Source organism: Tachyglossus aculeatus, chromosome X1 (assembly GCF_015852505.1).
Source record: "Tachyglossus aculeatus isolate mTacAcu1 chromosome X1, mTacAcu1.pri, whole genome shotgun sequence".
NCBI lineage: Eukaryota > Metazoa > Chordata > Mammalia > Monotremata > Tachyglossidae > Tachyglossus > Tachyglossus aculeatus.
The window spans coordinates 31,389,527-31,416,094 of record NC_052101.1 but is presented as its reverse complement, the minus strand read 5'-3'; the positions used below and the strand labels follow the sequence as shown (position 1 = coordinate 31,416,094).

The 26,568-nt window shown below is 44.6% G+C and overlaps 1 protein-coding gene across 3 annotated transcripts in view; it reads right to left on the bottom strand.

The window, feature by feature from the left end:
* The window catches only part of EBF1 (EBF transcription factor 1), a 367,600-nt gene extending 350,466 nt beyond the window's left edge, over positions 1 to 17,134 (bottom strand). For all 3 annotated transcript variants that reach the window (XM_038772540.1, XM_038772541.1, XM_038772542.1), the window contains exons 1-5: positions 16,277 to 17,134; positions 14,317 to 14,473; positions 13,545 to 13,608; positions 12,653 to 12,708; positions 1,270 to 1,343 (exon numbers count right to left, since the gene is read on the bottom strand). In XM_038772540.1, the coding sequence (XP_038628468.1) occupies positions 1,270 to 1,343; positions 12,653 to 12,708; positions 13,545 to 13,608; positions 14,317 to 14,473; positions 16,277 to 16,410 (485 nt within the window). In that variant the 5' untranslated portion in view covers positions 16,411 to 17,134. The remainder of the gene's footprint in view (positions 1 to 1,269; positions 1,344 to 12,652; positions 12,709 to 13,544; positions 13,609 to 14,316; positions 14,474 to 16,276) is intronic.
* Positions 17,135 to 26,568: the final 9,434 nt, after the last annotated feature.

Genomic DNA, 26,568 nt, shown 5'->3' with positions numbered 1-26,568 from the left:
AATATTGGCATCACTGGACCCCAGTCAGCCATTTCCTACTAATTTGTGTTTGAAAATTCACTAAACCAAGTTGATTTATGAAAGTTTAAAAATTGTTGAAGGAGTGAAATGAGAACCATGCGGCTTTGGTGTGTTAAAATATTGATACTGAAAATCAAAAGTTTTTATGCATTGTCTTAACATAAGGAACAGTGAGATAAACATTTGGTATCGTACTGATTTGGGGAGGAAATGCCCTTCTCATTTCTTTTTCATTCAATAGCTTAAAAATGTGTTTCCTCACCCTCAGGAGCAGTAGAAAGTCATTCAACATCCTAAATTCATTACTGAATCTCTATCCTAAATTGAAGAAGAACCTACAACTGATAAAATTATTAGGGACTTAATCTGTCTTGGGAAAAATTTCAGATTTTCAAATTGGAATCAATTATTTAAAATCCATTGGAAATAATATTCATGTAGTGCTAGCTTTACAAAAATGACTTGGATTTTAAGTATGGCTCTCATCTACCTTACTTTAATACCCTGAGGACTGACAGAGATACAAAATGAAAGATTGAATGTGGTTATTTCAACTATTTTCACAGAATCTAAAATAAGGCCTCAACCTTGTTAGAAACAAAAATAAAGATTCAGATTTGTAGAAGGAATTATTTTTTTCATCTAGCTCAGTGACTAATTCCAATCACCCACCTGAAAGCTCACTGCTTTACAAGATAAATATGCTACATTTTCATTAGTATACACTTTGAAACTAAGGCTTCCTGTTATATTGCAAGAAAAATTTACCTTTAGTTCAGGGGAATGATGCCCAGACAAATACTGATCATAACTTTGAGTGAGAGAAGTAAAAAGAGGAACTACAACTTTTTTTGTCTAACTTGAATGAATGAATGAAATCCATCAATGACATCAAACAATCCCTTACTCATTTTACTAGAAGTGTTTTTGAGTGCATATATTAACACTAAAAGGATGATATATATTTTATTCATCTTGGAGTTGGAGAAAGGAGGAAGGAGGGTGTTCCAAGCCCACTAATAGTCTTATATCTAAATGGAAATATATGTTTTTTAGGGTGAGACCTAATGAATAATTGAAAACGAGGGCAGTACTTTACCACTAGGTATTCATGTCTTAACTATTCCTTTTATATAATTTAATGGAAGGAAAATAAATATTTGACTACACTAGGCCTCAGTTCCTACTAGTTTTGACATACAGTTTCAACTTTTCTTTATTAATAAAGGGAAACAAGATATCTCTTACCTGCACATTATTTCATGTGTGAGCAAAACTCTGCACATTTCTGGATTCTTGTCTTGACCTTCATACACTATGGCCTGTAAACAGAAAGCATTTTTAGTTATAAATAAAATCAAATCTGAAGAAAACAATATATGTCATACTGTCTGATTATTTTAATTGTGTTCCACACCTATTAGCTTGTTTGAACAGAGTGCCTCACTGTACTGATCAATTCATGATATGTACTTGAAAATCAACTCAAACTGAAAAGAGTTGGATTTATTCCTCTACACTATTCCAGCCTATATCATTATGTATGCCTGTAGATAGGATGGGCTTCCTTGGTAGTCATGACAATGATGATTTTCTTTTCAATGTAGAATAAAAATAAACCTCATAGTGTGGAAAAAAACACAAGGTTTAGCATATTTTTGGTCTTAGTCATAAAATACAGCTTATATTTATAAGTAGAAAAGCATGTTCACTCTTCCAGCCTCACTACTTCACTACTCCCAGGCAGAAATTTAAATGTTCCAGGGGTGTGAATGGGAACATAAGTGAAGTTGACGCAAAAGAGCATGCTAGATGTTGCTTCAACCTATGAATCATCATTTGGGGAAAATCCTTCTGTCTAACAGGGCTGAGAACCTTTACCATTTGTGAGGCTTTAAATAGAGCAAAATGCTGCAGGCTATGCTGCCCGTAGAAAAGGACCATGAAGCTCCTAATTCAAACTAAAAGTTACCTCTAACCACATAATAACTGATAGGCATTTCACCCAAGAACCTCAAACTGCATTATCAGCCAGAGTTACTTTGCCTATTCTAGAGAGGATTTAGGATCACACTATAAACTAGAACCTGAATCTGGGGTTTCCACTTCAACTCCAACCTCTTTTCAGCATTTCCTCTCTATTTCTTAACAAATAAGAAGGTACGACTATTGATATACAAATCATTTTGCATTTGAAAAATTTTAGCTAATCTCACGCTATATTACTCCATAACCCTGAAGAAACATGACTTCAAATTGTTAATAAAAGTATATCTTCACACATTTACATAATAACCCTTAAATTCATGGTAGCAAAACTATTTACGTTAACCCAAGACCATTTTTATATTTGCCCTTCAGACTCTGTACCTCAGTTACTAACTTTTTATCAACAGTAATGATTTCCCCATGAATTTTAAAGGGGAAAATATTTGCTGATAAAATTAGGTGCAATGGAACTTTTGATAACATTGAAGGAAAGCTGCATTAAGTAAAAGGAGGAGGTATAAGGAATCTAAAAGTAGAAAAATACGACACTTATTTTTGTAAGCCATTTTATATAATAATAATAATAACAATGGCATTTATTAAGCACTTACTATGTGCAGTGTACTGTTCTAAGTGCTGGGGAGGCTACAAGGTGATCAGGTTGTCTCACAGAGGACTCACAGTCAATCCCCATTTTACAGATGAGGTAACTGAGGCACAGAGAAGTTAAGTGACTTGCCCAAAGTCACTTCAGCTGACAATTAGAAGAACCAGGATTTGAACCCATGATCACTGACTCCAAAGCCCATGCCCTTTCCACTGAGCCACACTGCTTCTCTACCATTGAATGAGAATAAATTATAAAATCTTACTGTATTACAGGAGAGAACATTTTTCTACATAATATTGAAATCCATATTATCTGTTTTTTCCATATAATAGGTTATTTCAATAGATTAAATGCATTAGGTAAATGCAAATGCTGTAAAACCTAAGACAATCACTTCTGCCTATGTAATTTACTACTATTTCTTCTGCAATATCATGGAAATTTAGATAGTTCAAGACGATTAATTAAATCCAATACGTAACAATAAAATATATTTATGTGTATAATGAATTCCAGTTAAATCACACTTAAATCAATTATTTGCTGGTCCTCCTGACACCTTGACAGTTTTGGTATCAATCAATAAATCAATCAGTGATATTTTAATACCTCCTTTGTGCAGAGCACGCTTAAAAAAAGTACAGTACAATAATATTGGTAGACATAATTGTTGCCCTCAAGAATCTTACAGTCTAGTGGATCAGTATTAGCCCGGGTTTTCCTGAAGAAAATGTTGGTATGCAATTTCAAAGGATGATTTTTTTTCCACTTCCACAAGACTTTCGGGATTAAACTGAAGTTTTATCAATCAGCTGTCACCTAACTTTGCTGATGCTCCTAAGGATTTGCTGATGCTCCCAAAGAATTTCTCCAGTGCTCCCTCACTTGGCAACTGTATTTCATTGATGAAGGAATTAGGTCCCCCAAAATCATGGGGTTGAGGGTGAGGAGTTGTGTTAAATTAAGGATATGCAGCAATGCAAATATACTCATGATTCCAGATAAATAGCATATGACTCATGATTCCAGAAAATGTGTTTGCTTTTAATGACCTAAGATAGCTTGCTCTGCAACCCTTTTAAATCATCTTTTGGAGGCATATTTTGAAGACACATCTCCTCCAAGAGGCCTTCCCTGATTAGGCCTACATTGCCTCTTCTCCCACGCTGTGTTACCCTTGCACCCTTTATTCACCCCATCCCCAGCTCCACAGCACTTACGTACATATCCATAATCTATTTATATTCATGTCTGTCTCCCCCTCTAGACTATAAGCTCACTGTGAGCAAGGAACCTGTCTACCAAATCTCCTATATTGTACTCTCCCAACTGTTTACTACAGTGCTCTGGATGCATTGTATGAGTGTATTGAGTATGCACTCAATAAGCACAATTGATTGTCGATTTTGGAGAGTGTAGCCACTTTAGCTTTTTGCACTCTTGGGCAGCATAGTTTCATAGTAGAAAGGTAGAAAAATGAAGCTGGGATTTGGGTGAGGGCAGAAAAAGAACAGGATAGTTAGAAGGCTCCTTAACCTGCTTATTAGGTCAGTAGGCAAAAGGAATACTGTCTATATGACTTCTGGACAAGAGAAGAATCAATCAATTGTATTTATTGAGCATTTACTCTGTGCAAAGCACTATACTAAGTGCGAGAACCAGGAAGTCTTTTCCACTGTTTCTATTTTGCAACTGAAAAGATTGATGCCCAATACCACGTTACACCCTCAGTGAATAACCTTTCAGGGAGAACTACTCAGAGACTGGTTAAAAAAACAAACAAACAAAAAACCCTGGCAATCCTGTAATTCACTTCCACTTGCTCATTAAGCTCATGACCTCGTCAGATTGCTATTGCCTTTATTACATCAAATCCTCAAGCTGGCTACAAGCTTCAGCAAGTGTTTTGATTTCACATGGGAAGAAAAGAGAAAGCTTAGCCACAGTACTACAAGAAGTTTATATTTTTCATAATAAAATGTGCCAGGTACAGACAAAGTGGCAGGGGAATAATGATGGTTCAAATGGGAGGACACAGGGCATGCAAACACCAGTAAAATATCTTTAGTGAAGCAGTTTAATAGGCAGCCAGGAGTAGAATATGGCTGAAAGAGACAAAGGAGAATCCTTATTTTCAATTTTACATAGTAAATCCTTTGCCTTTTCTGATTAAGGAAAGACGGTTGATCTGCAGTAAAAGCAATAAAGATGAAGAGGGCATTTTAAATTATCAATCATGCTGCTGAGGTGGAGGAGAGAGAAAAGGGCATGTTTTATTTATTTAACTTAATTAATTGGTTGATTAGGAATCAGGGTAATATTTGCAGGCTAACAGAAAATGCTAATTAAGGAACAATGTTTATTTTTAAAGTAATCACTACATTCATCCAGATTTGATTCCGCTTCTGTGAATGGAAAATTCAGGTAGAAAACTGGGTTAAGACTAAGCCAATACCGGCACTAGGAAGGCAGTATGAGGAAGAGTACTAGTAAATTTAACTATGCTCTCCTTTGCCTTGCTACCCAGGAGGACTTATGGGAGAGCTTTCAGCCCAGCAGGTTGTCTAAATTTGCACTTTGATAATACATACCTTATTTTTCTTAAATATCCCTGCACAAGAATTTTATTCCTTTCTAGACCATCTTCTCAATAGTGTATGTAAAATTAGCGAATGGCTTTAAAAAGAAACATAACTTGCCAAGATTTCTATCATTCTTTTTCTACAAAAAAAGTCCCAAGAAAACAGGAACTACTGAAGTTTCTGATCCTTTCAGCGGCCACATTGCTGACTATTTCACAGCCAGATGATAAAACACTGTCAGTTTCAATGTTCAATTACAAATGAAACTAAGACATCTACCAAAAGAAATGAATAAAACAACCTGAAACCTTTCCTTGGTGGCCCCTATTTTGAATGGTTTTTTGTAAAGTTTGTGTCTTCGATAATTTAATACAATTTAATCTGCTGATGACAGTAGTCTTATAAAATAGTTAGTACATTTTAAAAGTTAAAGTGAAAGTTACAATGTGTAAATAAGACCACAGTGGAGCTAAAAATAAATTAGCAAATCCTGAATATAGCAGTATCACACTTTAGTAGAATGCCAAAGGAAACATACAGTTAAATACTTTATCTTCTTTGGTTTGTTTATATTTTTTGTAGTTGAAACTCCATGTGATCTATATAAAAGGCTAGTTCTTCTTGCCTTTGTTCTTTTACAGATGACTGTGTATTAAATGTTTGCATTAGGAGCTATTCTTGGTGTGTTACAGTAGCAGATATAAATAACAATTTACGGGTAGTAACAACGGGGCTTAAACTTAGATGAAAAAAAAAGGTAAATGTGATGTTCCATTTCCAAACCATAGAAGTAAAAAGCCAAATACAATATATAAAATTTCACCTCTTTAGGAGATTATAATTCAATGATGGGACAGTTGATCCCTTCAACCCAAACTGGCCTCCATACTAGCCTACAAAGAAGACTGGCAACCACCCTTTGGTAGCAAATTACCAAGAACTGTAATATAATCACAAAAGCTCATGAGCACCAATGATATCAGCAGGCTGTACTCCTAAAGAACATATTCATCCCTCAAGTCTCACTATTCAACATTTTAAAAATGCTACATTGTCTGTGCTGTCTGACATAGGAAGTGGGAGAGGGAATCTGGTTCCAGCTGATCTTGTAACAATGAAAATAGCAGCCAATCAAAGACTTCATAAATGTCCATCAAAACTGGTCTATCGGACATAGAATAAAGAAGAGAAAGGGAACATTTTTTTTAGTTGTAGTTCAGCCACTGATGGGCAAACTACAAAGATGTAATTTCAGCTCTGCTAAGCAGGCCTGTTTTCAGAACGGAATTAGGAAAGTCCTGAAGGAATGATATCATAGTCAATATGTTGCTCAGTTACATCACGGTTCTGATTAAAAAAGGAACATGTACCTAAAGCAGTTGGATATAGCATGCATCATTTAGGTTTCAAAAAATAAAGTGCCTCATAAATTGAAATGCCAGCAAAAGTGTTCTCATTCTAACGGGCTATCAAAAAGGGCATTCCCCCCCTCCCTTTTCTCTAAGGGGAGAAAGGAATTTTGAGGCTATATATATGTAAGCACAAAATCTCTTAAATGTTATTGCTTTCCTTAGCACTAGTGTTAAAACAACTTAGTTTGCCTCTAAACACAAGTTATCTATTAAGTGAAATCATGGTTATTCTGGTTTTCAAACTAAAAGCTAAATTTACAAAAATTCCAACTCCGTGTTTTAGTAAAGACAGTCGAGCAATATATTAGTACAAGTTTGATAAACGTATCTTTTCTAATACGTTCATTTCTAATGCTGTTCAAACATTCACATGGAAACAGCTCTAGCGTAAATATCCCCGAACAAATGGCTGTATATTATACAGGAGGGAGCAGTTGGACTGCCAGACTGAGAATGCACTAGGCCATCTGGCTGAGGCAGTCTCTCCAAAATCATCAGCTTTGTTTTCACCCCCAGACTCCAAACAACACATTTTCCACTGTGATGAGTTTACATTTTCCCAAACACAGGCCCTGATCATGCATAAAAATTTCAGACTTCTTCATTCCTCTATGTGCAAGAAAACTAAAATCACCTGCATTTCTGACATATTACCAAAGAACAAGACAGCTGCTAAAATCTGATCTTTTTGTTTCTTCACGTTGAGGATGAATCTTTCTATTAGTCAACAGAATCCTTACAGAACTTATTGATATAATAAAAATGTGTTTATCTACCAATGAGGAACCACATACTGAAAGGGCTGTTAATCAAATCTAGGCAGACATGGCAGGATATAATGAAGCAATCAATAGAAAAATGCACTTCCATCAATAGTTTAAAGTACTGGGGCCATCAAGCCAAATACATAAGAGGGTTTAGTGGAAGAAAGAACCTGACAAGGTTTCTGATAATTGTAATTTAGGAATCCCATGGTGCCAGTACTTTTTAGGGTTCCTTAAGCACATCACCATCCTACTATCCACTTTCCTCAGAGATGAAAAAAGAATAGGTGAAGTCCTTATTCTTTAAAACTACCTTTTCACTATATTTCAGTCCATTTATCCTAATAATAATAATAATAATAATAATAATAATGGCATTTGTTAAGTGGTTACTATGTGCAAAGCACCGTTCTAAGCGCTGGAGGGTGATACAAGGTGATCAGGTTGTCCCACGTGGGGCTCACAGTCTTAAACCCCATTCTATAGATGAGGTAACTGAGGTTCAGAGAAGTTAAATGACTTGCCCAAGGTCACACAGCAGACATGTGGCAAAGGCAGGATTAGAACCCATGACCTCTGACTCCCAAGCCCTTGCTCTTTCCACTGAGCCACGCTGCTTCCCTTATCGTATAGCACTTTTAAAGAGCAAAATGAAAGGATCCACTGTTTGGTTTTTGTAAGTCAGTTGAAACTTGTCAGTTAACAGCAGCTCTCCTGAAGTTGCCGTATGCTTTAATATCACAGGCAGGGATGGGCACATTGATTTCCCTTCTTACACCAAAACTTGATTTTATGCAGTTGAATTGTCTATTTCTGTGAGAATAATCTACTTCTGATTATAATTTCTGAATTCTACTTCCGATTTCTGAATCTTTTCAAGACCTTACATGGTTCCCAATGGAATGCTGAAAGAAACATTGACACAGAAACAAACTATTTCATTGCTAAACTTGATTTGAACAGCTCTCACTGCAAGTATTTTCTCTAGTTTTGTAAAGGGAGAGGACACTTGATAGCAATTGTATTTGTTTAGTATGTCCACAGGATCATAATCATACAGGAGACTCAGAGCAAGCCTTCCTTTATCCTTTTTGGTACAGAATTAAAGTCCCTGCCCCAGGTACCTTAATTAGTCATTTTGAAATTTGTATTAGAGGATCCTAGCAGTACTTTTTATTTGGTTGAATAGGTACTTTGGCCTGCCACAACCAAACACTGAAACCTGTGAGCATTAGAGAAGAAAGCAGGAAGAGTGTGGGGAGACTTAGTTATTCAGTTAAGACTATGATTTGAGGACGTGACATCATACATGCAAAACTGCAGCTGTGATATGAAACAAAAAGCATTAAGGTGTATGTGGAAGTGATCTTAGCACACTTCAGTGGGTCAAATAATGTCCAAGTCCAGCTATTATGGTTATTTGGAATATTACCAGAATCCAATATATAATTTCATTTTGTATTCATAATATCCTGCTAATACTAAACCAGTGGGGTGCATACAAATATGTACTTCTTTTACCTAAAATCTGGCCTAAATGGAAGAGATTCCCTTTGGTGCAATCAAATCATTAATCAGCTATTACACTTTCACTTAGGATAACATGTGTTTAATTTAACTATTCATAAAATATATGAAATTTTGGTTATTACTGATCACATTTAATTAAAAGCGGATGATCTGAAAGATATTTTGGTAGTCATCCAAATGAAAACATAATTTAAACTATTAAACTTTGATCAAAGTTGTGCCACATACTGTGTTACATACTGTACTTTCTAGTGAATACTGTATTAATTTTATATATAAGAATCTCGGCTACTTCCAAACAGTTGTTCTTCCCAACACATGGTCCAAAAACACGCAACTGGGCAAATTGAAAATTATACCTTTCAGAAAAAAATTTGTAGGTAATGAATAACTATGAATAGTTATTTTGGCAATTAATATAAAACCAAACGGGTGCTTCATTGCAACTAACCTTTATCTCAGCGCACTGATGCTAAGTCAAATAGCTTTTTTTAAATATTCTGACAATGCATTTTACAGCCCTTTCTAAAGATTACATACTTCTTCGAATCAAACTTTTTGGCTTTGTTCAACTTGCACTAAAAACAAAGAAACGAATGCTTTATATCCACTATAGTTTTCAAAAATAAATGGGTTTTCGCTTCCTTTACGCTACCCTTTTCTGGTAAAGAGCAAACAAGAGGTCAGACAACGCCAACAAATGGGCTTTTCTCAGACACGGTGACCTTGTTAAACAAATTAATTTTAATCCGGTGCTTTTTCATCAATCAATCAATCATATTTTTCGAGTGCTTACTTTTTCATATATCAGAGGGTCTGGGTTCAAGCTGGTTTCCTAAAGTAATAAGTGTAAAGCTAACTACAAAAAACTGTTTTATATTGACTATGAATCACAATATACAGGCCAAAATACAGAGAACGTTTTGCCCGGCATTAGAAACTTCCATTAACCCAACTCTACACAAAAAGGCCAGATTCCAAGGCCAGATCCTGAGGGCCACACTGGATGTCGTTTTAATTCACAACGGCCTTAATTTGAAAAGTCTACCTTTAAAATAAATTCTTATTTATGAATAAGTTTGTTCTGTGTATTTTAATAAAACTTCTCTTTTTTCCTGTGATGAGAATGGCAGGAAAAGATGTTCAGAAGTATCAACGTCAGTTTCCCAAAACAAACTCCATGTTACAAGTTTGTATTTGCAGGGTTTTTTTTTTTTTAAAAAAAAAAAGACGCACAATAATTCAAGCCACTGAAGGGTCAGGTTTTGTTTGTCTGCTTCATAGGCATGTTTAATTTTTCTTTAGTTCTAACAATTAAAATTTGGTTTAAAATAATTTGGGGTTAATAGAACTTAAATATACCCCCGAAATCATTTTTAAAAGAGGATGAAGTTGAAAAGTATAAACTGTGAACTTGCTATAGTAAACCAACTGAGAACTGAAAGCAGCAAGACAAGTAGTTAAATTTTTAAAACGCTAACTCATGGAAATGGATTAAGGTATGTAAATCATGCTCATATGACATACAATTTAATACAGATTGCATGCATCACTCAACGTAGTTGTTAATAAACTAACTCAGACTGATTAATAAATTCCAAAATCTTATCCTACTAAATGAAAAAAAATCACGGCTTAGGACTCTAGCCTGTCTAAAACCAAAACCTATCAATCACTCAGATGGACTGCTTAAAAAGTGTGAACTCAGTAACTATTTGAAGTAATTCTTTCCCTTAAAAGACTATTATGGGAAAAAGGAAGTTGGGGGAGATTCTAGGGAATGAAACTAACCGAGTCGGTGAAGATGTAATCAATATAGAGGATGACTGCTCTCTGTTTCCTTCAGAATTTTCCCATCCAAATACAGTGGGGTGGGAGGCTTCTTAAAGTTAACTCCTTGGATTCCTAACAAGTTTTTGAAATCTAAAACTACACTTCTCCTGAAAGTTGCGCGTCCGCTTCACACTCTGGACTCCTGTTCTGCCAACGTTCATCATTGGATCTCCGAATCTGTATCCGAGAGGGCCCTGTTTGATTCCCGCCGCCTACAGCTGCGGAGTGCGGGGATCTTTTAAGCCCCCAATGCCACTGACATCGCCGTGGCTCCCTGCCAGAATTAGAGCCTGGGGGAGAAGGGGTCCACATGTTTTGTTTTGCTGTCTGTCTCCCCCTTCTAGACTGCGAGCCCGTTGGTGGGTAGGGACCGGCTCTATTTGTTGCCCACTTGGACGTCCCAAGCGCTTGGTACCAGTGCTCTGCACATAGTAAGCGCTCAATAAATATGATTGAATGAAAGGATGGATGGATGGATGAATGAATGAAGGGGCTTCGGAAAGAAAACGACGGCAGCAGCAAACGGAGGGACAAAAGTGCGGCTCTCTTGCCCCCATTTCCTCCCCTCCCGACCAAATTGAGGAAGAGATCTCAGTCGAGGCTCCACCGGGGTTGGTCCCTGGGATGCTCCCGGGGCTCCTTAGCCGGGAGCCGGGGCCTTCTATGTCCGGGGTTTCGGGGAGGCCCGTCGGCTCCGCCCTACCGCGTGGCGAGGAGAAGGTTCACTCCTCGGCAGCGCTGCTCTTCCTCCTAACCTCCCTTCAAGTCCCTACTGAGAGCTCACCTCCTCCAGGAGGCCTTCCCAGACTGAGCCCCTTCCTTCCTCTCCCCCTCATCCCCCTCTCCATCCCCCTCATCTTACCTCCTTCCCTTCCCCACAGCACCTGTATATATGTATATGTGTTTGTACATATTTATTACTCTATTTATTTTACTTGTACATATCTATTCTATTTATTTTATTTTGTTAGTATGTTTGGTTTTGTTCTCCGTCTCCCCCTTTTAGACTGTGAGCCCACTGTTGGGTAGGGACTGTCTCTATATGTTGCCAGCTTGTACTTCCCAAGCGCTTAGTACAGTGCTCTGCACTCAGTAAGTGCTCAATAAATACGATTGATTGATTGATTGATTCCCCTCCACCCGCCAGGCCCTGTCTGGCCTCAGTGCCCTTTGCAACAGGAGAGCCTCGTTCGGAGAGGGGTGAGAAAAGGGCATCCCAAGAGGGGCCAGTCCCTGGGCACATGCCACGGGCCTCGTGTCCTCAGGACCGGCCCCCTCGCTGCCCTGGCAGGCCTGGCAGCTGGGCTGGGGGGCAAGGGGGTGCCAGTCTTTGACCCTTCTGAGGCCCGAGCTCCAATCCCGGCTGGAGGGCTTTCCCGTCTCCCGGGAGGGGGCCGCGGGAAGAATCAATCAATCAATCAATCAATCGTATTTATTGAGCGCTTACTGTGTGCAGAGCACTGTACTAAGCTCTTGGGAAGTACAAGGTGGCAACATAGAGAGGCAGTCCCTACCCAACAGTGGGCTCACAGTCTAGAAGGAGACTGTGACCGTCTCCCGGTGTCTTTTACTTGTACCTATCTATTCTATTTATTTTATTTTGTTAGTATATTTGGTTTTGTTCTCTGTCTCCCCCTTCTAGACTGTGAGCCCACTGTTGGGTAGGGACTGTCTCTATATCTTGCCAGCTTGTACTTCCCGAGCGCTTAGTACAGTGCTCTGCACACAGTAAGCGCTCAATAAATACGATTGATTGATTGATTGATTGATTGATTCATCCTCTAGCAGGGCCTCCCTTGCCGGGAGCCAGAAATCTCGCCCGGACCCAACCTCTGGATCCCCCCCCCGGCCTCCGGGCCCGACCCTGGAGCTGGAAGGGGAGGGAAGGGGACGGGAGAGCGGCCAACCTACTTGTTTGGTCATGGAGTCGATGAGGCGCACGTAAAAGTCTTGCTCTGTCCTGATCCCTGAAACGGATGAAGAAAAGAGGGCAGAGTCACCGGGCTGAAGGGAAAAAAGGGAGTGCGAAGAACCTTCTCCCAGCGCTCAACAGAGACCCCCCGTGCCCCCCTCCCCGTCCACCCACCCGTGTCGGGCTAGGGGAGATGTGCGGGGGAGCGGAAAGCTCGAACCCAGGCCCCGGCCCTGTTGGAGGATGGGAAAAGGTGCTCTGCACACAGTAATAGCTCAATAAATACGATTGAATGAAAAGGTGTTCGGCTTGGACTGGTCCAACGACGGGCGACAGGTAGAGGAGAAGCCGGGAACGCTTCTCTCCCAGAAACTGTGGCTCCCACCCAACTCCCTCCCGCTGGACATCTATCCCAAAGTGAGGTCCCTCCGTAAGGCTCGGGGCTGGGCAGGTAAAGGGAGGCGAAGGGGATTGACCTCCAGCGCTTAGAACAGTGCTTGGCACAGAGTAAGCGCTTAACAAATGCCATCATCATCGCCTCCATCCCTCTACCGGCCCCGAGCAATAGGGAGGGAAAGGAGAGGAGGCTGCCTAAATTTGTTGCAGACCGGTCCGAGCCCGGGCTACCTGCCTCTTCTTGCCTCACCTGGCGCTGGACGGTGGGGGATGGAGGGGTGCGGAAATGGGGAGAGGGAGGAGAGGTCATTTGGAAAATCAGGGTGGAGAGGATAGTTAAAATGAGAAGCGACCGGTGGAGGGGATCCTCCGGGCCCCAGCGGCCTCCCTTCTGCCCCTTCCCTGTCCGCATCCCGGCTCGCCCTGACTCCCAGGGGCTCGTACAAAGGCCCGGGGGCGAGGGAGGCGACTGGAAGCGCCGGGGTCGAACCTCACCGTTGCTGTAGAGAAGCTGAAGGCGGTAATGGATCCCATTATTCGTCTTTTCACTGTTGGCCTCCTGGGTTTAAACGGGACATTCAGGAACAGAGACAGGGAGACAGAAGAGGAGAGACCACAACGATTAGTCCGGGGTCCGCTCCCCTCGACGAGGGGGGCCGAGGGGAAGGCGGCGCAGGAGGCCGAGGAGCCAGGCGGGGGTAAATCATCAATCTTATTTATTGCGCACTGTACTAAGCGCTTAAATCACAATCATCCTACCCTGACTCACCCTCGGGGGCCCTTGGCTTTCTTTACTCTCCCCTCCCGCTCCCTCCAATGTCCGACTTTGGCCGTGCCGGCCTAGGACACGTCCTCGCCGCCCAAACCCCGAGTTGTCAAACTCGGACAACGGGGTGGTCCCAAAGAGACTCAAACCGGCGTCCCCTTTCCCCTTCCCCTCGTTCTTTATTTCTTCGGCGCTCGGAGACCCCCTGGGACTGCTCCTTAGCGGGGGGCATTTGGGGAGAGGGGGAGAACGGGCACGACTGTCCCCCCAAAACACTCCCTTCTCGTCCTTCAACGAGACCGGTTCACTTTATTGAAAGGGACGGGTGCGAGTCCTTCGATTTGGCGTGATTTGTCTGAACCGTGGCGCAGTGAGGGTTTTGAGGCCGTGGGGTTCAACTCAGACACCGAGAGGTTGTTTTGTCCGGGGCTGGTCCAGGAAGGGCGGGGGTTTGGCTGGGCAAGGGAAGAGAGGGCGGCCGGCAGGGCGTGGGCAACTTACTTTTTCCTTCTCCACGAACCCCACAAAGGCGGTTCTCTCGATCTCCACGGGCTGCCCCTGTCTGTCATAGAGGGCCAGGACAAAGTGGAAGAAGTTGGACTTTCTCAGGTTGGAAGGCGGCTGCTTCTCAAAGTGAGCCCGGGCCAGCCCCACCCCACTGTGGCCAAAGAGACCGAGAGGTTAGCGAGCAGAGCCAAGTTGGACACTTCACCACCAACAACCCCGACACCCCACACTCACCCCCTTCTCCCCCACCCCAAATCGCTGACCTCCCTCCCCTCCACCCCAAAGGGAAATCATCAGTGCCAATCCTCCCTTCTCCTACAGCCCGACTCGCTCGCTGGGGAATATGCCTCCACGCATTTCCTATGGGGTCCTGCGCGTGGGCTAGACCTCGTCTCTAGGGTTCACCCAGGGATGAAGTTCAGGTCTGGAATTTGGCAAAGGGGCGTGAAGGTTGGGGTACTCGGGCGGTGGAAAAATCAGCTCCGATTGTGAGGCGAGGAGGAAAAGAGGGAAATGCCCAGGTTCAGAGAGGGACTTGTGTCTTTTTAAGCAGCTTAAGTCTGCCCCGAGCTTAGCTCGGGGAGCTGGTTGATGGAGAAGAGCGAGAAGGGCAAGGGGAAGAAGGATGGACACTCAAGCCATCCCAAGAATCCCACCCTTAGGGAAGTCTCCCCGATCTTTCTGAAAACTCCCAACCTGTCCCCCCGGACCAGAAAGCAACAAGTCAAATACCGTCTAAAAACGTGCCCGGGGAAGAGGGCGAGGGTGGATGGAGAAAGCGGAGGTGGGAAGCAACAACACAGTGGATGGCCTGTTGCTGATTTTAACCATCTCCCCAAAGTTTAGCCAGTGCGTCTCTTGAACTCTACGTCCACATCCTTTTAAAACCAAATGCGGACTCCACGAGTTTACGTTCGCACACGCCTCGTGTAGGTGCGGCCAAAGTTGATAGAAAGGGCACGGTGGATGCGAATTTACATCTGAAAACCTCCATCTGGACACCCCACCCTTCCCCCCTACACACAAGAGCTCACACAAATACACGCGTACACACCCCAAACGCGCACACACACGCTTTCCCTTCCATAGTAACTTTCACCTAAACCCATACTCTTCCTGGCCCTCTGTATTTGCCCCTTTACGTAGGTAATGTCCAGTGACTCGGAAACAGACTGCCCCTGGCATGATGCTGCCATTTGGCACTTCCCCACCCGCCCCCCACCCTCACCCCTCCCAAATTCTGCTAAGGGACTGACAGGACCTCCCCTCTGGGCCGGTCTAGGTTGCCTTCAAAAAAGAAAAAGGAAAAAGAAAAAGGAAAAAGAAAAAAGACCAGGCCACCACTGATGATTTGCGACCAACACCCAGTGAAGGGGAGCTGGAGACTGCACGGAAAACTTTCAATGCGCTATCCTTCGGACGCTCCCGTTAAGCTTCTCCGGTGCCCGGGCTGAGGCTGGGAGTGGGGAGAGACGACTAAAGCGAGAGTTGGTCGGTGGAAGTAGACTGTGACTACTGTGAGCCCACTGTTGGGTAGGGACTGTCTCTATATGTTGCCAACTTGTACTTCCCAAGCGCTTAGTACAGTGCTCTGCACACAGTAAGCGCTCACTAAATACGATTGATGATGATGAATATGAAGGGGAGGACAGGGAGCCAAATAGGTGAAATATGACAGAAGGCGTCAACATCAAACTTAGGAGTTGGCCCGGCCCAGCTTCAAAACGAGATCAATATATAAAATTTCAGGTATTTCAAATAAATGGCGAAAGCGTTCTTCTAGCTAAATTAAAGTAACGCAGGCACACACACACACAAACCCCAAACCAGAAAAAGTCTCCCGCTCTCAGTTCTACTGAGAAACTCTCAGTCTTCCCAGGAGCGAAGGACCTACCCCAAAGGGAAAGAGAAGAGGAGAGAAAGCAACTGATGCTGTGAGAAGCCTGTACCCTACCTCTGAGCCGCCGTGTTCGCATCCAGGACGCCAGCTCCCTGCATCCACGTCCGCACCGCATTCATCCCACTGCCTAGAGGCTCTTCCTTCATGCTGCTCCCACTCCTTTGGATGCTTTCCTGAATCCCAAACATGAAAACAACCTTTTTTTCTTTTTGAAAATCTCCTCCCCCGTTACAAAAAAATAAAAATAAAAAATCGCCAGCTAGATTTTTTTTTTGAGAAGATGAACTTGCCCTGAATCAAGGCGGGTTGAAAGAAAATTAAATATCTAGAGAAATATAGCAACAGCACTAACAAAAAAAAAAATCCAACGAAAAAGCAAAAGACCAAAAAAAAAATCAGAGAGAGAGATGTATGCTTGGTTGTTGTGGGGGGCTGTTTGTTTTTTGTTTTGGTTTGGATCTTTTTTTGTAGTGATCACACAAGACGGAGGAGCACTTGAGGGGTTGGAGTTTCCTTTTGTATGAAGATACCCTTCAGTTGAAGAAGCCGGCAAAAAAAAAAAAAAGCTCTGATGGCAGTTTAAGAAACAATAGGCTGAACTGGCGCTGCTGCGAGCTCTGCTACATCAAGTGTCATTTTCCACAGACAACAGGCAAGTTTTTTCTCTCTTTTCTTTTTTTTTCTCCCCCAACCAAAGATCTTTCTCTCCTTTCAGAGCGTGGAGATGAGTCGGACGCCGGTTGCTAGACAGAGACACCAGAGAGGGAGAGAGAAAGAAAGGGAGAGAGAGAGAGAGAGAAAGGAAAAGAGGGAGAGAGGGGAGAGGGAGAGAGGAAGAGAGAAAGAGTGGAAGGGGTGGACCCCGGTGGATGGAGATTCTGTTTTTCCTTGCTAAAGTAGAAGTGATTTGCAGTCTTTCCCTATGGAATCCAGTTTGACTCTCCCCAGAGCTAAACACAAGCACACTAACCCCAGTGGGAGGAGGAGGGGTCCCAGGGCCGCAGCCCCGCCTGCTATTTGCATCGCGTCATCCTTCCATCCAGCCGCAGCCACTGGGCACCCGGGGCTCCTCGGTGACGCGGTCCTCAGCCCCTCCCCGCTCATTAACATCTTCTTCTCTGGACCGGGAAAGGGAGGGGGAAAAACCTGCCAAAGTTGCCTGCCCGGGAGCAGGCCCGCAGCCTGGGGACTGCGGAAAGGGGGCGAGGAGGGGAAAGGGGAGGGATGGCTGCTCGGGACCAAGACGGGACCAAGAGCTACCTACCTCCAATAGACAGATTTTTCCCCCACCCACCCTCTTCCATCCCTCCGAAGCGAAGAATGTGTAGCAGGGCCCTCCCTGCGCCCTGGCCCTCCTGCTCGTAAAGCCCGGGGGCATAGTGGGCTGGAGCCGAGGGCGCTGCTCTCACTTCCCCAAGTTGCTTCTTCCCGGTCTCCCTTTTCCCTCCTTCTCTTTCCAGCCAGTCTCTCTTTTTTGTGTGTGTGTGGGGGGGGGGAGTGGGGGCGGAGTTTGGTGGAGACACAGACCTGGGTTATGCGAGCAGCAGCGTTGAAGTCCGGAGGAGCCGCTGGCCGTTCCTGGGATTCGCCGTGAAAACGAGCTCTGGTCTCGTTAGGTAAATTGTGGGACTGATGGATGGATTTGTGGTTGGACCCTATTAGAGAGGCTCGGCTGCGGCTCCTCCGGCTCCGGCTGCTCGCAGGAAACCAGGCAGTGAACGCTGCTGGCTTTTCTTTTCTGTCCCACGGCCACGTTTTCGGTCTGTAGCCTGGCCCCAAATCACATTTCACACACATTCACATCTTCATAATCTCTCTCTCTCCCTCTACTGTTGAGCAATCTCCAGCGTTTTATGAATCATGTAATGCTTCGCCGATTTTGTTTTATTTCCTCCAGGTCTGTTTCCCCTCTAGCTAGCTTTTTCTGGAGAGTAACAACAACAACATTTCATTTATTGTTTGTTTATTTGGTGTACGGGCTTTTTTTTTCTCCTTAAAAGGGATAACTAAACAAACCCATGCCAACTCCTGTTTCTGCCATTTGTCAAAAAAAAAAGTGTTAGGTCCATTGTCTCCTAACCTAGTCTCTCTCAGCGCCCCCAAATAAACAGATACATACTGGAAGGTTGGTGTGTGGAGATGGATGTTCTGTGCCATGTCTAGTGTTCCCTATAAGGTTGAAAGCAATCTAGCATCAGGTAATCTCATGGGGAGTCTCAGCTTCATCTTTATGGGACATGACTCCCTTGAAACAAGTAAAATTGTTGGGGTTAGTTTCTAAAGAAATGGGACATCGTCAGCTGGAGAGTTAAGTTCTATTTCCACCAGATTTTCATTCTCTAGGCTCTTCAGTTTGGGAAGCCCTCTTCTGGGGCACAGAGACATTAGTGGGAAGAAATAGATTAGGAAGACATTCTACATGGAGAATATATACGTTATACACAAGTCAGGGCTAGGAATCCAGAAGTTGATCTTCTTGACTCCTGTCCACCTAGGCTGAATGAAAGAACTGAGAGAGACAGACAGAGCACACACCTTTTGTGTGGGAGGGCATATACGTGTGAATCAATGAACACATGAAATGGATATGAGCAAAGTATATAACTTCTCTATTGTCTGTATTTACAGATTCTGGGTCTATCCATCATCTAATATAATGAGTGCCTGGCATTTGCTTCTGCCTCTCGTGAACTGATGCATCTTAATTATATGTGTGACATAAATGCCCGTGGTCTGACTGTTTCACATGTGTGTGTGAACAAGACAAAGAATGAGAAAGAGAATGAAAGCGGGAGAAGTGTCTTCTAACCCCTCAGGTTCTGTCTCCATTCTCAGATCCCTAAACCCCTGGAAAAGGGGCAAGAAGGAGAAAAATAAATTTTCATCCCTCATCCCTCACCAAGTATTTCCAGGAACTCTCCATCCGCTAATGCTTAAACTCCATTAATCCCCAGGGTGAGGGAAGAGAAGGTGAGACACTGGCATAGCCTGAAGGCTCAGTCACTTCACCCACTTTCTCTACAGAATTTTTTTCAGCATTTTCAGACAGATACACCCCTCTGCTGTTTCCCCCACCCTTCCCTTCTTTCCAGGCAAAGCTGAATTAACCACATCAAGCTCCCAGAGAGAGTATTCATACCATTTTATTGAACCTAGGTTCACCTAAACCCTTTAGCTGTAGTGAAACCACAAGTAAGAATTCAGGCCAAGCAGCAAAGTAATTGCAGGAAGACAGAGTCAAAACCTGACTGCAACAAGATGCACAGGGTATGTGGGAAAGGAAAGGAGCCACAACTGAATAGTGGGAGGGGGAGGGGAATGAAGGAAGGCTCAAAGTCCTAAGGTGGGGGGAGGTCAAGAAGGAGGCAGCCAGCAGGAATGTCCCTCTTGTTACTCAGAGGCCTCCAAGCTATCAAATCCAAATGAGAGAGATCGCAGTTTCCCCCAGTCCAAGCCCATGCTCTCTCCCAGAAGGAATGAATACACAGGTGAATTGAGGAGTAGAATTAAGAATTCAGGCAATTATCTCTAAATAATTCAAGCCAAAAAAACCCCCACTCCAATCCCGAATGTTAAAGAAAAAGAGACTATCTTTTTTAAAACCTGAATTTGCTGCCTACCTTGACCAAATTCTCCAATCAATCAATCGATCAATCATATTTATTGAGTGCTTACTGTGTGCAGAGCACTGTACTAAGCGCTTGGGAAGTACAAGTCGGCAACACATAGATAAATTACTACCACTTGATTTTGCCCATGTAGATAGCTAAAGGGTCATGTTTGAATTCCAAAAAGGATGATGATGATGATGTGTGTGCATGTGTGCATGCTCTAGAAGCTTTGGCTGAAGTGCGGTATTCACCACATTGGTATTGGTGCCTTTGTGCCAGCAATTTCTCCTCCCTTTAATAAAAATTAAACAGCAGAAACGGAAGTGGCAGGAAGAGAGTCCTCTCTATAATAAACATTATACAGGACCTTCGAATGGAAGAAAATTAAGATGTGGTAATTTTTTCAGATTTAATCAGAAGGATTTAGGCATGTTAACAGAGCTGATGTTTTCAGGATCTAGCTTTTTCCAGAGTCTAATGATTTCTTGACTAAGAAAATGGGGATTTGTGAATGTGAATGTTAACTAATGATGTGAACTAGTAACAGCAACTCCACTAGGGCAAAAATAATAAATCAAAACTGACACTTTAACCTCACTTCACATTCCTAGGTAATACTGTACAATTATCTCATATATACATAATCTCCACCACAACTTCAGATTCCTCAGTATGGAATGTAATCCTGGTAATAAGCCCAGGGTCAGAATGAAAGTGGTTTAGAACAGTGCTTTTTTTTTTGAGAACCACTCAAATGGTGCTTGTATCAAGGAAGGAGGGAAGAAGGAACCCAGGATAGAGAACAAAGACAATACTTAACAGGAGCACAACAAATTTTAACAGTTAATAATCATTTCACACTATTTTGGGGCCTAGTGAAAGGAGCACAGGCCTGTAAGACTTGTTATCCTGACTCTGCCAAGTGCCTGCTGTGTGACCTTGGGCAAATCACTTAACCTCTCTGTTCAGGTTCCTCATCTGCTGTAAATTGGAGATTCAATTCCTGTTCTTCCTCCTAGTTACGATTATGATGCCTAGGTGGGGCAGGGATTTTGTCCAATCTGATTGTACTGTATCTACTCTGGTGCTTACTGTAGTGCTTGCCACATCCTAAATGCTTAGCAAACACCACAATCCTTATTGTTCTTCTACTATTATTGTTATTATTATTATTGTCTAAAGCAAACAAATAATGACATAGGTTACTCTCATTCTCCCTTAGTGAGTTACTTAATGATTGGGCCTAGACTGAATGCTAGTTGAAAACTGTTGCATCAGACCATAGAAGGCCCTGAAGAACTCGTCAGCAAGGAAGTGAGGGCCTGTAGGCTGCCCAACGGTCCTGATGGGGGTGTCTATGGGAAAGACCTGGCCCCTACTCAAAACTGAGTATTGTGCTTCTGGTTTAGACAACCCCTTACAAAGTTTCCAGGGAAAGTCAGTGTCCAATCGTGAAGGAACAGCTTGTCTCAAACTGGCTCCCAAAAGGGTGGAGTGGTCATCTGTGAATGTGGATTACCAGTGAGAACATTTTCTTTCTATTTCCATTCACTGCTATTTCCCGCTTGACCCTGCCACTTGGTGTGTTAAATTCCCTTTCCCAGTGACATCTACCAAATGGGTCAGTTTCCAATTTGTAAGTGAAGAGTCCCAGCACCCCTTTTGCTTGGTTCCTGACCTGTTTTCCAGGTCTGCCAGGTCTTTCAACTACCATTTTATTTTTCTTCCCCCCCCTCTGAGTTCCAGGCACAAGCGGGGAGAATGGCGGGGGGGCGGGGGCGGGGTTACCTTTATTGGTGGTTCTTTTTTTCATCCTGAAGGGCAGGAGGGGTTAGGAAGAGATGCTGGTGTCAGTGGAGTTTGTTTCTTGGGAGGGGGTGCGCGGGACGGAAGAGAAAGTTTGGGAGTCTGGTTGGGAACGGAACGAGAGCGATAAGGGAGTGGGAAAGAGGAGACCTGGGAAGAAAGGTCAAGAGGAGCGAGATGAAAAGGAGAGATGGCCGGGGGAAGTGGGGTAAATGGAAAAAAGGGACGGAGAAGGCAGTTTTGAACCTCACTGGGTGGGAGGGGACGCAGCCGGGTGGAAATCAGGGCCAGACCGCGGGCGAGCCTCTGGAGTCCATCGGAGGCCGAGAAGCTGTCTTGCCCGCCGGGAGGAGGGGTGCCAGGGTGCAGCGGGAGAAGGGGAAGGGGCGACGGACGGAACGGGATTAGAGGCTGAGGGTCTTGGCGGGAGACAAAGGGCGGCGGCCAGGCTCCTATGGAAGCAGGAAAGGATTTCACGCCGGCCTCCGGGCCAACTTGCGGCGTTGGCGGGCAGCTGGGGGTGGGGGGCAGCGGGGAACCCACCCCCAGCCGGGGATGCGCCAGTCGGGAGCCGGGAGATACAGGGACTCCGGGCGGGTGGGAAGACGGGAAACGGGCAGCCCCGGCATTCCCACCTCACCTAACCAGCCCTCCTCTTCCTCCTCTTCCCAGTTCCCGCCCCCTCCCCCTAAAAAAACTTGGGAAGCAGCAGGGCCGGGAAGGATCTCCCGGGGGCAGACGGGTGAGTGCCAGGGACGGTCCCCTTCTAGACTGGGAGCCTGTTGTTGGGTAGGGACCGTCTCTATATGTTGCCCACTTGTACTTCCCAAGCGCTTAGTACAGTGTCCGCACGCAATAAGCGCTCAATAATACGATTGAATGAATGACGGGCGGTGTGTTTTTGGGGGGGTCTCGGGTCGGACCCGGGGATCGGTGCCTCCCGGCCTTGAAGACCCCCGAGCAGCCCCCCGCCATCCCCCCGTCCCCACGACCCCCAGCGCGTTGGCTTAGGCAAAGCACCGGCAGCCCCTAAAGCCCCGCAGCCTCCCCGCCGGTCCTCGCAGGCCCCGCACCAACTTGTACTTCCCAAGCGCTTAGTACAGCGCTCTGCACACAGAAAGCGCTCAATAAATACGATGGATTGATTGATTGATTGATTGACCTGTCGACGGCAGCTTTATCCTCCGGTTGCCGGGAGACGGGTGATGCTCTGTCCCCGTCGTGGGGTCGGGACCGTCGGGACAAAACGCTTAGTACAGTGCTCTGCACACAGTAAGCGCTCAATAATTGATTGATTAATTGACCGTCTCCATGCAGCGCGGCTCGGTGGAAAGAGCCCGGGCTCGGGAGTCACAGGTCGCGGGTTCCAATCCAGCCTCCGCCACTTGTCAGCTGGGTGACTTTGGGCAAGTCACTTCACTTCAGCGTGGCTCAGTGGAAAGAACCCGGGCTTGGGAGTCAGAGGTCGTGGGTTCAAATCCCGACTCTGCCGATTGTCAGCTGTGGGACTTTGGGCGAGTCGCTTAACTTCTCTGGGCCTCAGTTACCTCATCTGTAAATTGGGGATTAAGATTGTGAGCCCCCCCCCCCCGTGGGACAACCTGATCACCGTGTAACCTCCCCAGCGCTTAGAACAGTGCTTTGCACATAGTAAACGCTTAATCCTTTTAGACTGTGAGCCCACTGTTGGGTAGGGACTGTCTCTATGTGTTGCCAACTTGTACTTCCCAAGCGCTTAGTACAGTGCTCTGCACACAGTAAGCGCTCAATAAATACGATTGATTGATTGATTAATACATACCGTTATTATTATTATTAATCTCTGGGCCTCAGTTACCTCCTGTAAAATGAGGATTAATAATAATAATTTTGGTATTCGATTAGCGCTTACTATGTGAAAAGCACTGTTCTAAGCGCCGGGGAGGATACAAGGTGGTCAGGTTGTTTACAATCTTAATCCCCACTTTACAGGTGAGGTAACTGAGGCCCAGAAAAGTAAAGTGACTTGCCCAAAGTCACACAGCTGACAAGCGGTGGAGCCGGGATTTGAACCCATGGCCTCTGACTCCCAAGGCCGGGCTCTTTTCGACTGAGTCACGTTGCTTCTCCAAATGGGGATTCAGATTAAGACTGTGAGCCCCCCGTGGGACAACCTGATCACCTTGTAACCTCCCCAGCGCTTAGAACAGTGCTTTGCACATAGTAAGCGCTTAATAAATGCCATTATTATTATTATTATTATTATTATTATTATTATATGTTGCCGACTCGTACTTCCCAAGTGCTGAGTTCAGTGCTCTGCACACAGGAAGCGCTCAATAAATACGATTGAATGAATGAACCCGGGCTCGGCCGGCGGGGTGAAGCCATTCATTCAGTCAGTCAGTCAGTCGTATTTATTGAGCGCTTCCTGTGTGCAGAACACTGGGCAACAGAGACGATCCATACATACCCAACCAATCAATCAATCAATCAATCAATCAATCGTATTTATTGAGCGCTTACTATGTGCAGAGCACTGTACTAAGCGCTTGGGAAGTACAAATTGGCAACACATAGAGACAGTCCCTACCCAACAGTGGGCTCACAGTCTAAAAGGGGGAGACAGAGAACAAAACCAAACATACTAACAAAATAAAATAAATAGGATAGATATGTACAAGTAAAATAAATAAATAAATAGAGTAATAAATATGTACAAATATATATACAGATAAACAGGTGCTGTGGGGAAGGGAAGGAGGTAAGATGGGGGGAACCATGGGTTCACAGTCGCGTTGGGGGGTTGGGAGAAGCACCGTAAGGGACAAACAAACAACATTTCAGCAGCCGTGATGTGGAGTTGATGGATGGAGGGGGTGAAGCGTTGTTTTGAAAGCGTTTTATGATGCGTTTACAGCCGAGGTTAGAGCGGCGCGTCCCCCGACGGCAGCCCGACTTCGGAACCCCTCACTCCTCGACGGGCCCAGGCGCTCCGGCCCACCTGCGCTCCGGCCCTTTCAAGTTGCCTAATTGAAAGGATGGGAAATGAAAACAGGTCCTTGAATGAGAAGCAGCGTAGCTCAGTGGAAAGAGGCCGGGTTTGGGAGTCAGAGGTCGTGGGTTCTAATCCCGGCTCCGCCACTTATCGGCTGTGTGAGTTGGGGCAAGTCACTCAACTTCTCTGGGCCTCTGTTACCTCATCTGCAAAATGGGGATTAAGATGGTGAGCCCCACGTGGGACAACCTGATCATCCTGTATCCCCCCAACGCTTAGAACAGTGCTTGGCACACAGTAAGTGCTTAACAAATACCATTATTATTATTATTATTATTATTATTAATGTAGGCGGGTTTTGAGGTGGTCGGGAATGGAGATCCGTCGGGAGCCACACGGACGCCTTACGGAGGGATGAGGCTGCTCGAATACATCAATGCCCGACACGAATCCACATGCGGAGTGTGCACGCCCCAATATACACCAAATTGCATACAGTACCTATAGGGAAGGTGTTGACTGAGGGCACATTCATTCATTCATTCATTCAATCGTATTTATTGAACACTTACCGTGTGCAGAGCCCTGTACTAAGCGCTTGGGAGAGTACAAATCTGCAACAGATAGAGACGGTCCCTACCCGACAACGGGCTCACAGTCTAGAAACGGGCTCGCATGTGTTGTCCATATTCTGTTAATAACACATAATAGCATAATCCATGAATCCCATATATGTGTGCATGTATACCATCTATTCATATAGTATATTCTCCCCCGAATTTTCGTATTAGAGGGTCTTTTTAATTATTCAGCCCAAGGGGTCACCTTTTACTACTGCACTAGTCCGCCTGATTTAGGAGAAAGGTATTTTAAAATGAGCCTCGGTATAAAGAACTGCCGTATGCCAACGGTTAGCAAGGAAAGCATTTACATGAAATGCCTTTCCATGAATAAAAAAAGCATTTTCCAAATGATCTTTCAAAAGCACAAGTCACTCCCCGGCGAGGAACAATGAAACAATCTCCCCGGGTATTATTCAAGCTAATGCTTTCTGTCTTAATAACCGGTTTACCTTGGCGCATACAAATAGAAGCCGAGCCGGAGCTGGGAGCCCGGGACGGCCCCTGGGACGTTCCCCTTCCCCCCCGCTTTCCACTCCAGCCCCCCAAAGTCATTGTCGAGTGACCCCGCCGTCATGCGGAGTGTAGTCATTAGCACGGGCGCTAATTGGATTTGTTTCTCTGTGTCTTTATTGAAAACGTGATTGTGTTTGGGTTCCGAGCGGTGTGTCAAATGGGGAACAATCAGGGGAGGGGCGAGGCGTGGGGAGGCCTGAATTCGTGGGGATCCCCTTCCCCTTTCCTTCTCCCCACTTTCCTCTCCCCATCCTTCTTCTCCGCGCCCAATTCACCCTCGGGTGACTCTAGAGACCCACAATGTCCCGTCCCTTCGTGACAAAACAACCTGTTTCCCACTAATCGACGTGAGTTTAGGGTCGCAGTTGGCCCAGGGGGAGAGAGAACTCCTCTTACTTCGCGTGCGAGTTTCTTTCCCCTTCGGGATCCACTTCGACCTTCTCACTTGGTTCCAGTCCAGTCAAGAGCTTGTCATTGATGTATAAGCTTGTACTTGTAATGTATAAGCAAGTCTATACATTAGGAGAAAACGCCAGGGGCCCACAGACATTTGTGTCCATATTTAAGCCGCAGAACAGTTAGGTCTGGACTTTCCCCTCTCTTTAATCTAAAGCGTCTGGGAGAGCCACCGGGGGAAAAGGGGGCTAGTGATTAAAGCGTGAATTTGGGAGTCAGAGGACCTGCGGCCTCCGCCACTTGTCTGCTGTGTGACTTTGGGCAAGGCACTTCACTTCTCTGGGCCTCGGTGACCTCATCTGTAAAATCGGGATCAAGACTGCGAGCCCCAACTGGGACATGCTAATAACCTCGTATCTA